The 15716-nt window shown below is 42.4% G+C and overlaps 1 protein-coding gene across 1 annotated transcript in view; it reads left to right on the top strand.

Annotated features, from left to right (window-relative positions):
* Nucleotides 1-1123: 1123 nt before the first annotated feature.
* Nucleotides 1124-15716, top strand: part of NECAB1 (N-terminal EF-hand calcium binding protein 1) — a 57379-nt gene continuing 42786 nt past the window's right edge. The window contains exons 1-3 of the mRNA XM_040072681.2: nt 1124-1202; nt 3886-3910; nt 14558-14666. Coding sequence (XP_039928615.1) covers nt 1161-1202; nt 3886-3910; nt 14558-14666 — 176 coding nt within the window. The 5' untranslated portion in view covers nt 1124-1160. The remainder of the gene's footprint in view (nt 1203-3885; nt 3911-14557; nt 14667-15716) is intronic.

The raw sequence follows: 15716 nt of genomic DNA, 5'->3' as shown, positions 1-15716 counted from the left end.
TCTTGAGACAACCTTTGGAATTTTTTCTTCTTTCCTCTCCCTGGAAAAAAATATTTTCCCATACTTCCATCATAAAAATCAGATTAAATGAAAGCCTTTCGGTATTATAAAAAAGCAAAATTTTCCTGAGATGATATTTCCATCTCTTTTCCAAGCCATCTTTACAAATTGAGATAAAAATTGCTAACCCTGTGAAATGCCTTGTCCTTCCAATTGGACAGTTCTCTCTTCCATCTCTCAGGTTTTCCTCTGAAATGTGAAAAGGAAGGTGAGAGAGACAAGCAGAAACTTTCGAGTCACATCATGGCTGAGGCTTTTCATCTACGAAGGTGTTTGAAAACAAAAACTTCACTCTAAAATTTGTTAAGAAGCATAGTATCATATATAGTAATCAATAATTGTAGCATATAATATACAACACTGTTGTAATATATGATGTATAATTCCGATGTCGTCTGCTCGTGGTGTGTGGTTGCCCTGTTAAACGATGTCCGTGCAATAACTCCTTGGCACGGGTCTGAAATAACACGGGGGGAGCTCCCCTCAGAGCTGCTTTCCTTTCTCCTCTCCCCGGGACCCTCTTCGTCTCCTGCCCGCACCCCGCCGAGCCCTCTCCCGCCCCATCCCACAGCTCCCCGCTTGCTTCCTCCAGGAGCACCAGCGCTACGCCTCCCCGCAGCCTCTGATTTTTGGCCAGGCCACTTCAAGGGTATATTATATTCAAGCATCTTATTATCAAGCCCGAGCGCTTTTGCAGAGCGCGGCTGTTGGCGGTGTCCGCACCGCAGCGCGGAAGCACAGAGCCGCCCATCACCCCTCTGCACGGCCGAGACTTCAGCTTCGGTCCGGGGTCCCGTGGCTCGCTTGAGAACGATCTCCCAAAAGCGACTGTGCTGAAGGGGAAGGCAGCCGAAACGACGGTGCAAAACGCGCCCTGTCAGATCGCAAGACCCAAGTTTCTTTCGCGGAGAGAAAGCAAGTGTCGCCAGAGCAGGCTTTAAGGATGCAACAGGGCGTGCGCCCCTCCCGCCCGGCGCGGGGAGCGGCAGCCGCGGCCGCCTCTGCCCCTGCCCTTCCCGGGGCGGGCGGGGCGGGGGGCTCGGCCCCGCAGGGACCCCGGCCCGGCCCCGGGCAGGCTCTGCGGGCGCTGCGGCGGGCGGATGGCGGCGGAACGCGGAGCGGGGCTGCGCATCTTCCGCGATGTGAGTACCCCGGAACGGAACCCATCCTTCCGCACCGGGCACCTGCCAGCTTTTGGGGAGGGGACACCTGGTTTGTTGTTTAGCCTTTTTCTCTTGTCTTTTTTCCTCTCCGTACTTCCCCCGCTCCTCCCTTTTATTTCTTCTCTTCCTATTTTTCGGTTTCCTTGAGATGTTATCTCCTCCCTCGGTGGAAAGGAATGAAGCCTAGTGAGACTGTGGATCTTTCCCCTTTCCCTTTTCCTTTTCCCTTTTCCCTTTTCCCTTTTCCCTTTCCCTCTCCCCTTCCCCTTCCCTTTCCCCTTCCCTTTCACCTTCCTCTTTTCCTTTCCCCTTCCCTTTCACCTTCTCCTTTCCGCTTTCCCTTTTCCTCTCCTTTTCCCCTTTCCCCTTCCCCTTATCCTTCCCCTTTCCCTTATCCTTCCCCTTCCCCTTTCCCTTTTCTTTTCCTTTTCCCCCTTCCCCTTCCCCTTCCCCTTCCCCTTCCCCTTTTACTTCTAATGGCTGCAGGGGTGAAGAGAGCAGGTTAGTGTTTGGGGGTAGTTAAGAGAGGTTCTGGGTGAAAACTTTCCAAATAAGTTGCTTCAAATTTTACTGTTTTTATTGGGATGGGGGGAGGGGGATGCTTTTCACTAGAGTTTCTCACCCTATAAAAGTAGTTTTTTTCACTAACCATGCAGGTTCCTCCCATCTCTTTAGACCCTGATGAATTTGAGGTGCCCAAGGTCAATGTGCAGAGAATCCTGAGCCCCTCAGCCCTTTGAGGGTGAGCCCAGGGGGGTGCCCTGATGTGCATCTGGCCACACAACCCCCGAGAGGTGCTGTGCTACACTGTCACCAAGGGCTCAGCATCTTGCAAGGTGCAGCTGTAAAGCTTTTTGTCGAAATTTGAGCAGCACAGAGCTTTTCTTTGCTCCAAGGCAAATCCTGGTAAAAGGCAAACTTCCCACACGAAGCTCTTCAAAGTATTCCCTGACCTTGATGAGACCTACAAATCTTGAGACCAACTCCACTACCAACTCTGATCCTCTTCAGATCAGCTCTTGTACTGGAATTATTCCACAATATCGTCTGAAAATGGCATGTTCTGTATTAACGACTCTTCATCTAGATGATTTCTCTAATATGCCCATTTCAACTTCCCCAACCTTTCCCCAAATTATTTCAAGCAACCCTCATCTGCTCATCTCCTGATTCTCTAGCCTCCACAGGAAATCGTTTACATAAGACTTTTTATTGACTTCTATTATTTCAATTCAAATGTATATTGAAAATGAAAATGCAGGATTTTGGTGGTTGTTTTGTTTGTTTGTTTGTTTTGGTTTTTGTTTTCTTTTGTTTTTTTCTCAGAAATACCACTTGCAAAAGAAATGGGAGAATTACAGTTGTGTCACTAAATGCTCTTATAAATAATCTCTCTCCAGAGAGAGAGACCTAAGGAGTGTGATTGCTAAAGCAACCTCCTCCCTGGTCTTCCATTAAACTCCCTCTCAAGTGTCTTAAGGATTTTAATATTTCCATAAGGTTGGGGGTGGGGGGTTAATTATTTGAAACAAGTTAATATAAACTTTAAATAATAATTATAACAATACACAAAATAATTGATTCTAAATCAAATTTTAAAATTACTTATACAGAAACTTCTGCCACTGTTGACTCGTGGTTATGGTACATTTCAGTTTCACTGAAATACATCCCTTCACTGCTTCATCCCTTCAAAAGTCCAATCCTTATAACTGGAAATTGGGTGTATGATTTATTTGGATAAATATGGAGGGAAAATGTCATCTTACTAAGAATATTTCATGTTTTATGTGCTGTAAATTTGGTCCAATGCAAAGTTCAGCTTAGAAACCATCTGTGAAGTCCTGGATGTTGGTCACAACTCTGTTGGTTCCCTGCCAACCCCATCCTACAAAAAACAGTCATGAAGGTGCTCCAACAGAGCTTGGCACTTGGATCCATCTTGTCTGGTTTCACTTCTAGGAGCAGAGCAGTCATGGCATGGTTGGAGAAGCTGTTTAAATGCTACTAATGTTTTAATAAACCAGAGAATGTTTCTATTGCTGTCAGCTCTCAAAAATATATGTGCCCATTTTGAAACACTTCATGGATATTCCCAGCAGCAATAGAAAATACATGTGGAAGATTTGCTTTCTTCCCTTGCCTACATTTGTTGCAGCATTTCCTGGATAAGTCCCCACCGCCATTCAGCCTGTGACACTGCCTCTGATCCCTTTGTGCCACCCAGCTCCTCTTCTAACTTATCCCTCTGCTTCCTCCACTCACACAAACCATGAACCTTTCTCACTATCTCAGATGCTCAGCACATCCTCCTCACCATGATTCTTGCTCTGCTTCTTCAAGCCACTTCTCTCAAACCTGAATCCAGTATCATGGTAGCCATATTGTGCCTGAACATCATCCTTGTAATCCATAAACAAACTAGAAAATAAAGCTGGTTCATGTTATGGCCTTGGGTTTTAGTGCACACAGCAAGGGAGGAGTTAAAAAAGCAATACTCTGAGGGAAGGATGGAGATACATTAAGAACTTTAAAATTTTATGCAGCTTTGTGAAAATATGATGTAGAGCTCAAACTAAAAATGTGTACTGAGAAGAATATTGTTATTAACGCATACAAACAAAAAAATGACTCTGTTCTTTCTGTCTCTCTTTTTGTTTAGATATTAAGAAGAGCAGACAAGAATGGTAAGATTGGATGCATGTCTTGCCCCCTTCCTTTGGACAAAACAATCCATCATTAATTCAGTATTTTAAGTCACGTTTTAAACATCCTAACAGAAAAACCAGACATCCCTCATGTCATTTCATGTTTCCTGCAGATTAAGTGCCATGTATTATGTTGTGCTCTGATCTTCCCTTCTCTAAGGGCGGATCTTATGCTTTCACAATTTGACATTTGTGTTTGATTTGCACTTTGGGTGCTTGTGGGTGTTTTCTAGTGACACTGACTCAAGAAGGTTTGAAATGTTTGTTAGTAGCTCCATCTTACTACTTTTTAAAAACACCATAGTCTACATCCAGAAATCAGACTTGTTTTTGTATTCATTCAGTGCATCAGTAGGAAGAATAAACCTTTGAATCCAACTCAGATATTTAGAGCACAGAAAGCATAAGCTGTTCATTAACGAGAGAAGCATTAGACAGTGTCAAATCCACAGATCAAACAGGTTTAGCCCTGACAAGTAATTCTGAGTCCAGTCAATCCTCAGAAAACAGATACTGTGTGCATTCAGTAAAGACAAGACAAATGGATACCATTGAGAAAATCAGTGATAACTTACAAGGAAGAACTCTTGGACAGAAGGTGGCTACTGTACAGTTTAGTGGTCTAACTAATCATGTTGAATAATTGTTTAGCATTGCTGAGAGAGAAATCTCACCTCCACACACTTCTGGTTGCTATTCCTGCCCCAGCTCACATGCATCAGCTGGCACTTCCCACAAGACCATGGCAGGCTCCTTCAGAGAGCTCAGGAGCCACAGAATCCATCACTGTGAGAGTTTTTTTTTGGTAGTGTTTTCTTTGTTATCTCCCTCAGTCATCTTGCTAGTGGTTTGCATGGGCAGTATTCCAAGGTTGGCATAGGGAGGAAGAGGACTCCATGCACCTGCAGTGGTGCATCTCTAGCGTGTTTACCTGCCAACCACAGCAAAGCTCTGCTGGTATCCCCCTCAAACCTCCTCGTGGTGTTTGGAAAAATGTGTGTGTATCTGCCCTGAAGATTGATGAGAGTCAGAGCACATGGTACAGAGCAGGACTCATCAGCCCCCTCGGAGTCTAAAAGAGACCCCAGGCTTTTGTGTCCCTGCCCTGGCCTTTGGGCTCACGCTGTCCCAGCCCTGGTGGATCTGCAGCACTTGGGTGCTTAGGAACACTTCAATCCTCATTTGGGTTTTCCAGCTCATTACTATACATTGCTATGAAAATAGGGGGAACAGCTCCCAGTGTTGGTGACAAGACTGCTTGTTCCAGAACAATACAAAACAATATCAGCTCCAGAGACTTTGGTTACTGCTATTCCTACCTGTATATGGTTTCTTTACAACATATTATTGGCAGAAAAGTGGCTGAGTTCAGTCACTTCTGTTAGTCCATGAACTTGAAATTATTTCAGCTTTCAGGCCTTAATTGTGTTTGCTCAATGATCAGTTGCCCATGGGACTTTCACTTTGATAATCTAGCAATTCACAGGCTTGTGCCACATTGATAGGGAGATTCGTTTCAAGGCTGTAAAGTTAAATACATTTTCAGAAAGGTTATTGGTTATGTGACCACTTACTGAAAATGTTTACACTGTTGTCACCATAAATTATTAGCTTTGGTTAATGACCGGTCTATTTACGCTTTCAGTGTCACCTTTCTGTGCTACAGGAAACCAACTACAGGGTTTCAGTAATGAATACTACATTACTGTCCATAACACAGCTCTGTTAAATTCTCCCATATACTTTTAATAGAACCTTCTCTGCTGTATTCATTCACTTTGTGAGATTAAAATACCTTCAGAGAAAATTTCATCAAAAACTTTACTAGATTCTTGCGAGAAAGCAAGGAAAAAAAAAAATTTAAAAAAGTGGACCGATCTGATAAATAGGAGTATTGTAGAAGCATTTTTACAGTGAATTCATGGACTGTGGGACTTTAGGTAAGCCTTCCACAGCAAGAAAAGATGAATTTTCTTGCAAAGGCAACATAAAATAAGAGATCAAAAGAGCCAAGAAATTCTGCTGAACTGCTGGTACTCAAAAATGTTACAATAATTTATGACATCTGTGTTCAATTAAGAGAGTCCTTTAGCAAGCAACCATGTGAATGAAGTTATACAAATGGCTTCTTTCTTTGCCAGCCCAGGTACATACATCATTCTGTTACTGTCCTGTTTCTGGAAATACCAGCTGTGTAGAGATTCCTTGAGAGGATCAGCTTCATAAACTCTTATCTGTAATTCTTATTTCATGACTATGCAGCTCTGCTTTTTTGTGGAGCTGATACATACACCTCCCATAAAATGAAAAGGTCATATGATTTTATTTTAAAGGGAGAACAAGGCATAGGGAAGGATTTTTAAGATCCATATGGTTCCTAATACTGGCAAAAGCAACAGAAAATCCTGAGGGGGAAAAAGCAATTTCATAAAGGTGAGATGCTGCACACTGACCTTTTTGGAAAGGAGAAGTTGCAGGTCTCTATGTCAAAATGAAATTTTGGTCAGGTTTAATTTATAAAACTCTATGTGCCCAAAGGAAAGCATGTGGATTTCACACACAACTAATTTTGAAAAAAATCTAGCTAAAATGGAAAAATCTTCATTTGTTTGATTTCTTTTGCTGTTTAAAACAAATCAAATTTATTAAATTCCTCTCGAAAAGTAAAATCTTGTCCCTGGCCTGCAAAGGAAGGAGTGAAGAAAAATGGGAAACTGGAATTGCCGAATGCAGTCTTTCCTAACAAAAAAAAAAAAAAAAAAATTACTTCCCTCATCTCACAGGGAACAGTGGTTGCCTCACATATGTGTGAATGCAGCACCTGTATGTGCTTGTCTGCATGAGGTGTCTTTTATCTCCTCATTAAATGGGGCACCCCATTAGCCTTGTAGTGACCTGCAGTCAAGTGAAATGATATCACTTACTGGTGAATGTTACCCAGGGGCCTCTTTTGACCATGCAGCTGTGACATGTGCCCAATTAGAATTGCCTTCTGCCAGAATTCCCTCCTCTTAGTGTAGGAATGGACTTTCAAATACAGAATACATTGCAGAAATCCAATCACAAACAGCCTGACAAAATAGATGGGGGGGGAAAAAAAAAAAAAGGTAACCATCTAGAGAGAATGCAGCCCTTGATTTTGTAAGAGTAATAGTTTTCCTTCAGCATGGGGAAGGTGCCTCAACACTGACGGTTCAGCACAGACCAAAGGCAAGAAACACCACAAAGCAACTAGAGAAAGTACCCTGTCTTTGCTGGCATCGTGGTAGGGGTCATTTCTCTTCCCATCCCTCTGGGGAAGAGGACCACTGTCTTTGCCTTTTACCAGAGCCTGTCTATCATCTCCAGCTCTGGATCTCCTCTCCTGCTCTGTAAACATGGCATACTCTGGTGTTTGAAACTCCTCTTGGCACTTTCCAGTGTCCATCCAGTCAAACCTGGAGGGAGTGACTCCTAGCCCTGTCCCCCAGGAGGAGCTCTCAGCTGTCTCTGTCCCCAACAAAATTCGAATTGGTATTTGATTATGGCCTTGTTTGAAACTTAACAGCTCCTGTCCCCAAGCTCTTGGATACCTTTATGCCCTAAGGAGGGCAGCTCTAATATGACAGGTTTGGAAAAGCTGTTTTGTGTATGGATGCTTTCATTGATCTACTAATACAAGTCAGCTGTTATGAAAAAACACTGAGTAAAACCTATACCTCAAACATCCTTAAAGCTACTAAGAGGGAGATATTTGAAAACATCATTGGTAATATCTGCTACAGAAGAAGACATTTTCGTAAAAAGCCAAAAAGCCTGAACCGTGAGGAACACTGTAAACAGTATGCTTCAGGTAGTCAGGAATGACTGCAAACAAATGAGGGAAAATATTAAAAACTGACTAAACAAAAGAAGACTAAAGCTCCAGAGATAGACAAACTATCAAACTACCAGCAGACTTGCAACAGAATCTTATTAATGTCAGAATCACTGCATTTATGTCTGATTTAATTTTTTTTCTCTGACATTTCAAACACGGACACCCTGAAAGCTTTTCCCCCCCTTAAAATACATATATCTTTTTTACTGTATTTAAACTAGGATCTGCAAAATGAAAAATAGTCAAATGAGACTAATCTTTGCATTCTGTCATATGCCTTCATTCAGTACCCATGATGTCCATGAAAGAGAGGAGGGACACCAGGCTTTTAAATATAGAATTGTGAAACTGTATAAAATACTGTGATAATACATGCAGTATGTTGATTACAATGATCTGGGGATTTCAGCCCAGCTCTAAAACTGTGCAAACGCTGTGGCAACAAGAACTGTGGGTCATAAATAATGGATTCCTTAAAATAAGGCAAGTGGAGCAGTAGCAACCTGTCCCTTTCTCTGGTGTCAGTGACCAAAGGTATCAGTTCACAGATCATAAGCTTTTGAGTGACCCAATAAGATTTCCAGAGAATAATCAAAATGCCTCTGGAACTGCACCTGTATGATCATCAGGAGGAAATCTTGCAATGCCTACTCCAGAGTCAGTTTTGCAGACATCAGAACAGGTGTTTTCCTATTCATTATCTATTGACAGTGCCATTGCAGAATAAACACTGACTTTGCATGTGAGTGTTCAACCATCTGTGCCAGCTCACGTGTCTGTAGGTGAATTCTGGCAGGTTGAAAGCTGCATCATTGCAGCCATCCTCAGACTGTGACTTCTCAGTGGCTCTAGGTTGTTTACCAGAGTGCTAGTTTATACTGTATGTAGTAGTTTTACGTTCGCCAAATTCTGTTTGCCAAATTTAGTGTTTACTCTCTTTTTGTGGGAGAGGATCAGGAAAAGCAAAGCAGGCTTAGCAACAGTAATAATAATAAACAAATAGTTTTATTAACACGCACTGAAAGAATGGAAAATTTGAAAAAAAAAACCCCAAAAAACCAAAATGAAACTTCAAAACACTCTTCCCTCCCCTTACAAACTGTTAACTTTCTTACAAACAACATAGAGAGACACAACCTGTAATTTTCAGTCAATTTCACCATTTAAACATAATCTTTCATGACTTTGGGAGAGGAGTTTCTCTAGAGTCTTATGGAGACATTTGCCACAAGACTACGACAGTCTAGTGGCTCCCAATGTCACAAATGTGCAATTGCCGGGAGTTTCTGTAGATTGTGCTGTTCCACCCCTTAGCAGACTTTCCCTTGGCTACTCATGGGCCTCTCAGTGTATTTGGGGTACTGTTTAAGAATGCTTCTTCTAGTACAAAACAAGGATCCTGTTCTTCTATCTCTAAAATTGTCTTTATCTCAAAAGAAATAGAGATCTCCTTTCGCCCCAGGAGCCGAGGGCTTCAAATCACTTTCTCTCTAAAATCATCTTCATCTCAAAGGCTGAGACCTTCTTTTAACCCAGGAGTGAGGGGCTTTAAGACTCTCACTTAAATTTTAATTATATCAATCCCCAACTTTGACTAGAACTAGCATTCCCCCAAACAGTGTTAAGATATTACAAGAAACAGTCCTTTTCTCCATAGTTTGCACTAAAGAAGTCTGATTAAAAATGTCCACATCCTCAATCCCTCCTTCCAATAATCTTTATCAGTTCTCTCACTCTTGCTTCACTGACTTCATGCAGTGCCTTTTCTACGTCCACTCAGTTTCTTTCTTCTCTCTCAAGGAAGGGTTAGGCCTTGGAAGCTTCATGTTGCCAGGAAAGGGTTAAATCTGCCCAGGCCTGCAGTGGCCCTGTGCTCTGTGTTGGCAGCAGTCTCTCCCCCACTGCACCTCACATCAGCCGAGATTCTTTTCCTCTCTGCCCAGGAATCACCGGAGGAAGGGTGGAGGGGGAGGAAGAGCTCTGCCTCGGTGACAGTCATGGCAGCCTCAGCCCAGCCGGGCCCATGGCTGTTATCAGGGGCCCGGCAGAGATCCCTCCCTGCTCCGGGGCTCTGATGTTAAGCTGCAACCTCTCTTCCCCCGCCGGGAGCCGATGGAGCCCAGCCAGGCCTCGGGGCCGGCTCTTCCCCACAAAAGGGGAGGAGGGAGGAGCAGCACTTGATGTTTCCTGTTCAGCTGACCAAGAGGAAAAAAGGCTGACTTGAACAAAATCAGGATTTATATGGGTACTTCCCAAAGTCGCATTCAACCTTCTCAGTGGTCAAAGCAGATGCCAGAATCCCAACCTAGCCTCCGATAGGTCCCTGTCCTTTCTAAAACAATTCCAAGGTCCTGACAGGGCAACACTCCACGTTCTGCCCTAACTAAAAACCAAACTGTGCCAACCCATGACACCGTGCCAGAGGATTGAGGGAATATGCCCCTGAGAGGCAGAGAAAGCACCTTGGGAAAGGGATCTCATGAATCTTCTCTAAAGCAAACTGTCACAGTTGGCCTGCAGGCCCTCAAGATTGCCACTTAGTGGGTTAAACTTTTTACCAAGAAAAATTCTGGGGTTATACCAAAGCAAAGAATGCCAAGTCTTCGATTTCAACATTTTTTGTCTAGTCCAGTATCTCCTAACCTGGGGCTATAACATCATAACATCTCATGAGGTCTTCAGCTAGCCCAGAGACTGCCCCAGAAGCTCTGCTCTCTGTGCATCAGTGCACAGGCTCTCCCCTCCATACGGACTGCATGACCTCACAGGGTGAGCCGTCCCTTGTGTGACCTTCCTGGAGAAAAACAGCAATCCCAGAAGAGCTTGGTCTGAGTGGCCCAAAGTGGCCAAGTTTGAACTACAGATTTACTGAATGACTTAGCAGAGCACATTTTCTAAACAGAAGCCAGAGGACAGAAATTTCCTGATTTAAGCTCCCAAGTTACTCAGTGAATGGATTAGTAAGGCAAAACCTTTGCAGTACACCCCATGAATTCTCACCACACTGCTGTTTGCTTCCTGACCATCTGGATCCACTGCAGACACCACCAAGCATCTTGTTTCAGAGTCCAGGCTCAGCCTGGGGTGGAATTCCCCATCCCACCCCCCTGGGTCCTTCAAGTGCTGCAGGGCTGGACACTGTGCTCCAGATCCCCAAAAATATTTCTATAGAGATAACCTAAACCTTCTCCATGTTTGCCTTGGAATCACTTGCTTACTTATGCTAAGCTTTTCCAGCATAGCAGATGCTCAATAATGGTTCAAAATCCTTATTTCTGATTATATCAACGTACAGTACAGATTGGAGTCAATAAAAGCATAGTGCATTTGCCCAGACTCTTTTAAATCTTCACCTATGTCTGTGCTTTTTCTGAATCATCCCCTTATGATTATGACCTAGTGGATATTATTAGCATGCTCACTATAGCACACTGAAATTCGTTATTTTGGCAGATCCTTCTTGATCTGATTTCAGCCTGTGTGCCATGTGCCAATAAATCATGTGGGTTTCATCTTTTTGCGTCTGGTTCAGTCCATCTGTATCTGTTGTGATGTGCTCCACCCCCCACCACTACCTTGCTTTCTCTGTGTATGGGGCAATATCTTACAGCACTCAAGAAATCTGATACAAACCTTTTGCAGCAACTGTGGACTGTCAGTTCCTTCCAAAGGACATGTCCCACAGCAGGTCCCCAGGAGCAGGTGAGCTGGGAAGAGGACCCATGTTCACACTGACTTCTTTTAGGTTCTGTAAGGGCAGATGGATTCAAAAATCCGTCAAGGGCTATCACAACACCCAAAAGAGATATAGAAACTGAGCTCCCATTGAGAGTTGTGAGGGTCTGGATGGAGTTGTGGTTTGGTCCTTGGTTTTCCCATGGCAGAAGTGACTGCTTCATTTTGAGCAGTCATTTCCTAGTCACTGATGTACCTTCTTGGTGAATAAGGACTTTCTGCCACAGGGAATTCTTCTATCTGTTGCTTTCACTTGTTGTTATCACTTCTTCCTTTGCTAATTGTTGGCCTACAAGGGCAGAGATCTGGGCTCATAGAGCCCTAGACCCTAAACAACTTCACTATCCTTGTAGTGTACATGTTGCTGACCTGGAGGCAAGCTGGACACTGTCTGGTTGGGCCAAGACAGTGCTGAGGGCTCGACTTTCCAAATCATATCCTTCTAAGGTGAACCCCAGGATAAGCTCTAGCCAAGTGTGGTTTTGCTCTCTGATTGCCATAAACTCTTACTTGTGGCTCTTCCAAGAGCCATAAGCCCTAGGGCTGTCATTCAGCCACATAAGCTCCATCTGATGTGGCCTAACAGTGGTGGAAGTGGTTTAGTTGTCCTCTAGCATTTGCTGGCATCTCTGTGAGACATCCTTCTTCTCTCCATCACTGTAACTTTCTTCACTAGCCGTAGTCTCACCATTTGCCATTGTCTTTGTGCACACAGGCTCCAAATACATCTGTGCCCTTGTCCATTATTTGCTCGATACCTTTTGACTCTCTGAAATCACCTGTCAACTCAGAGAATGTGTGTGACTTTCTTCTGTCAGATATGCTGCTCTCTCCTGAAGTAATGAGCTATCCAAAGCATATCCTGGAGATTATACTAGTGTTTCTGCAGCAGACTGTCTGGGGGATATCCCTTGGGCATATTTTATATAGAAAAGCATCTATTCAATAGACAGGTGAATTTTACTGAAATGAATGTGAGAATGCAATCATAACCTGAAGGAAGGCTCCTGTAAACCACCGTGTGAATCTATTTCTAAATTTGGAAGTGCAAGATGGGGAGATTCATTTTATTGTTTATGTTTTCATTTTATTCATTTTTATGCCAGTTAAGAGGCAAAGGAGAGCAGGTGACTGTGCCTGTTTATGAAGAAGCTCTTCTTTTGAAAGATGTCAGAAAAGACAGACAAAAGCAAGCAAGTCTTGCAAAGCAGCTTCTTAAATAACATTGCCAAGGCAAATACAGCTGAACGTTGATTTCCCTGATGGCTGCATAGCTTCAGAGAGATTTGCCTTTCATTACTCATCCTTCCCCTGTCACTTTGCCAGTGGCAAGGACTGAAGGATCTCTAATAGAGGTTTCTGCTCAGCTATTCTGTAGCACTTAAAGCAGACAGTGTGTACCTGGGCACTCCATGGGCAGTGAGGTGTGCCCAGGGCAGTGGTGCTGAGGACACACGACACAGCCTTTAAAATAAAAGCTATTCTTGACACTTCGAGGAAAAAAAACGCAAAACTGTCTAGGCAAATGCATCTTCAGCTTAACAGCACAGGGAGCACTTGTTCAGCGTTGGGTCTGAGCTTCATCTGAGCACTGAGGAAGCAAAAGGATGGCCACAGGCAGTGGAGCTCTCCTCAGCTGCTCTGGCAGAACAGTTACACTCACACAAAATCAGAGAAATGCCCTGGATAACCAGCTTTTTTTAGTAAAAGTAACTGTATGAAGTCTGTAAGTACCAAAGAGGTTCAAAAGTCCTTGTATTTTGCCAGAAACAATTTCAGTGATTTGTCACTCAATGTCAATAACATTCAGAATGTTTTTAAGAATAAGCAGCAGTGAACCAAAAGGCAGTGTCTTCTTCTGGATAACAAAAATTTAAAGAAAATAGCTAAAGTATCCAATCTGTTGGTGGATCAGTGATTTTCTGAATTGAGATAAAGCCAATGATCCTGAAGGACCGAAATAGATTTGTTTAATATTTTGTGTCATATCCCAGACTGTTCTATGGGTAAATTCATTTATTTATCTCAGGAAATTTGCCAACAGTCACTAGTTTCTTGAGTATGTGTATAACTTGCATGCAAATCAGCCTTCCCAGCAAAGGATAAAGCTGAAGATGTGGTTTGACTAAGCAGTTGACTGTATCTGTAAGAGCCAAAGGAAGAATAGCTGTGAGAACACTCAGCTCAATACATTTAATATTTGATATTCCTTCTCTGTAACCAGAGCCAAATGGCAAATGTATTTGGATTCTCAGCTAGGTAATCATTGCAGTTTTGTGCCATCTTGGTTTCTGGCTCTTGAAGATCTTGAAATCTTATTTTAATTATAATGATGATTGCTACACTCTGTCTTTCCATATTAAACATTTCAAAATGGTTTTGTTGAAGCAGACATTTAATTTGTACAAATTTGAAACCACTTCAAGATATCTGAAGCCATAAATTCCAGTCAAAGAAATTATGAAATAATAGCAAGTAAAAGACAAAGGAATCTTCTCATCTCTGCTCTTCAAATCTGCCTGCTGTAGTGCTGCATGCAGTTACAAAATTTAGATACTGCCTTTATAATAGATTCTTCACCATTATAAAATTAAGTCACAATACACTGTAGATTAGTCTAATGCTTAGGACATCTTAGTCTTATCCTCTACAGTTTTTTAGTGCCCGGGGACAGATTCAGTATGTTACTGAAGGAAGAGAAAGAAATATGTGAACTTAAATTTAGTGCCACCTAAAAAAGAGTTATGAAGTGTTAGGCTCTAAAAATATTCTTTATGTTTCATGCAAAAGCCCAACCAATTTAGATAAATTATTACTTAACTACAGTTTAATCTTTAATCTTATAATAACAGGAAAAGGTGAATCTTTATTTTACTTTTATTCAATGATTATCACCCTTGCATTTAAAATGTCAAGTTTCTACATTTAAACTGAAGACCTAGAGGCTTTTAATACTTTCCTCTTCTAATGCATGAAGTAAACAAGAAAAAACAAGTTAAATTAATTCAGTTTCCATTTCTTCAATGTTTCAGATGATGGAAAACTGTCCTTTGATGAATTCAAAGCTTATTTTGCTGATGGAGTTCTGAGTGGAGAAGAACTGCATGAACTTTTTCACACCATTGATACACGCAATACTGAGTAAGTGCCCCCTTCTTACAATTCCAGGGCCACTTTCTGTACCTGAGAATGAAAAACAGATCTCAGGCTGATTTTAGGAAACAAGTTTATGTAGAAAGCTGCTTGAGGGAAGCCAGGCTGTGTCATATGGCTATAAACTGCATAAGTGTTTTGAAGACTTGAAATACTTGCATATTCCAATAGATGTGATTAGGGTACTGAGAACACAGGGTGGACATTGGATGCTTTCTGTATTCCCCCACCATGGAAAGAAAAGGAGCTGGGGCCTCCTTCAGGTTTAAATATGTATTCCTCAATTCTCAATTCCACTGACTCATACTGGGATGAATACTTGGAGCCGAAGTTGAGAAGGAAATAAAATAAATGAAGCAATTATATATATTAAAGAGTTTTAAAAGCCATCCTGTCTGGTGGCATGGTACTTGTGTTGGTGCAGTCCCTTGGGATATTCCCATTATGATTGGGTTGAACAAGGCCACAGGGAAATAAGCTGACAGGATCTTCAGGAAGGTCATCAAGGAGAAGTGCAAAGTCCTGCTTCTGAGGAGGAACAAGCCCCAGTTTTTATGGGAAATGGAATCAAATTAAATGTAGTTCAGCAGTAAAATTCAAAAGATTTTAGAGTTTTCGCCAAAATAATGTCCTGAAGTAAGCAGAAGAAATGGTACTCAATCTGTTGGACTTGTGGGGAATAAAAAACAATACAAGCTTCATAAGGTGAGTAAGGGATGGGGTGATGGAGACAGGGAGGGGGAGTCACCACCCTGGAGGTATTTGGGGGATTTGGAAGTGCTGGGTTCACAGTTGGACCCAATGGTTTTAGAGGTCTTTTTTAACTGAAACAATTCTACGATTCTGTGGTTCCATGTACCAATAAATGCTGGGGCCCACTTAGCTGGAAAGCAGCTTGGCAGAAAAGGATATTGGGTGAACACCAAGTTGAACATGTGGTAACAATGTGCCCTTATGGCCAAGAAGGTCAATGAATGGTATGAATGACCCAGAGTCAAAAACTCATTTCAGAGCCAGACTCATTCTAGATGTAAAACA

Source organism: Hirundo rustica, chromosome 1, assembly GCF_015227805.2.
Source record: "Hirundo rustica isolate bHirRus1 chromosome 1, bHirRus1.pri.v3, whole genome shotgun sequence".
Taxonomy (NCBI): domain Eukaryota; kingdom Metazoa; phylum Chordata; class Aves; order Passeriformes; family Hirundinidae; genus Hirundo; species Hirundo rustica.
This window is presented reverse-complemented; position numbering and strand designations above follow the sequence as displayed.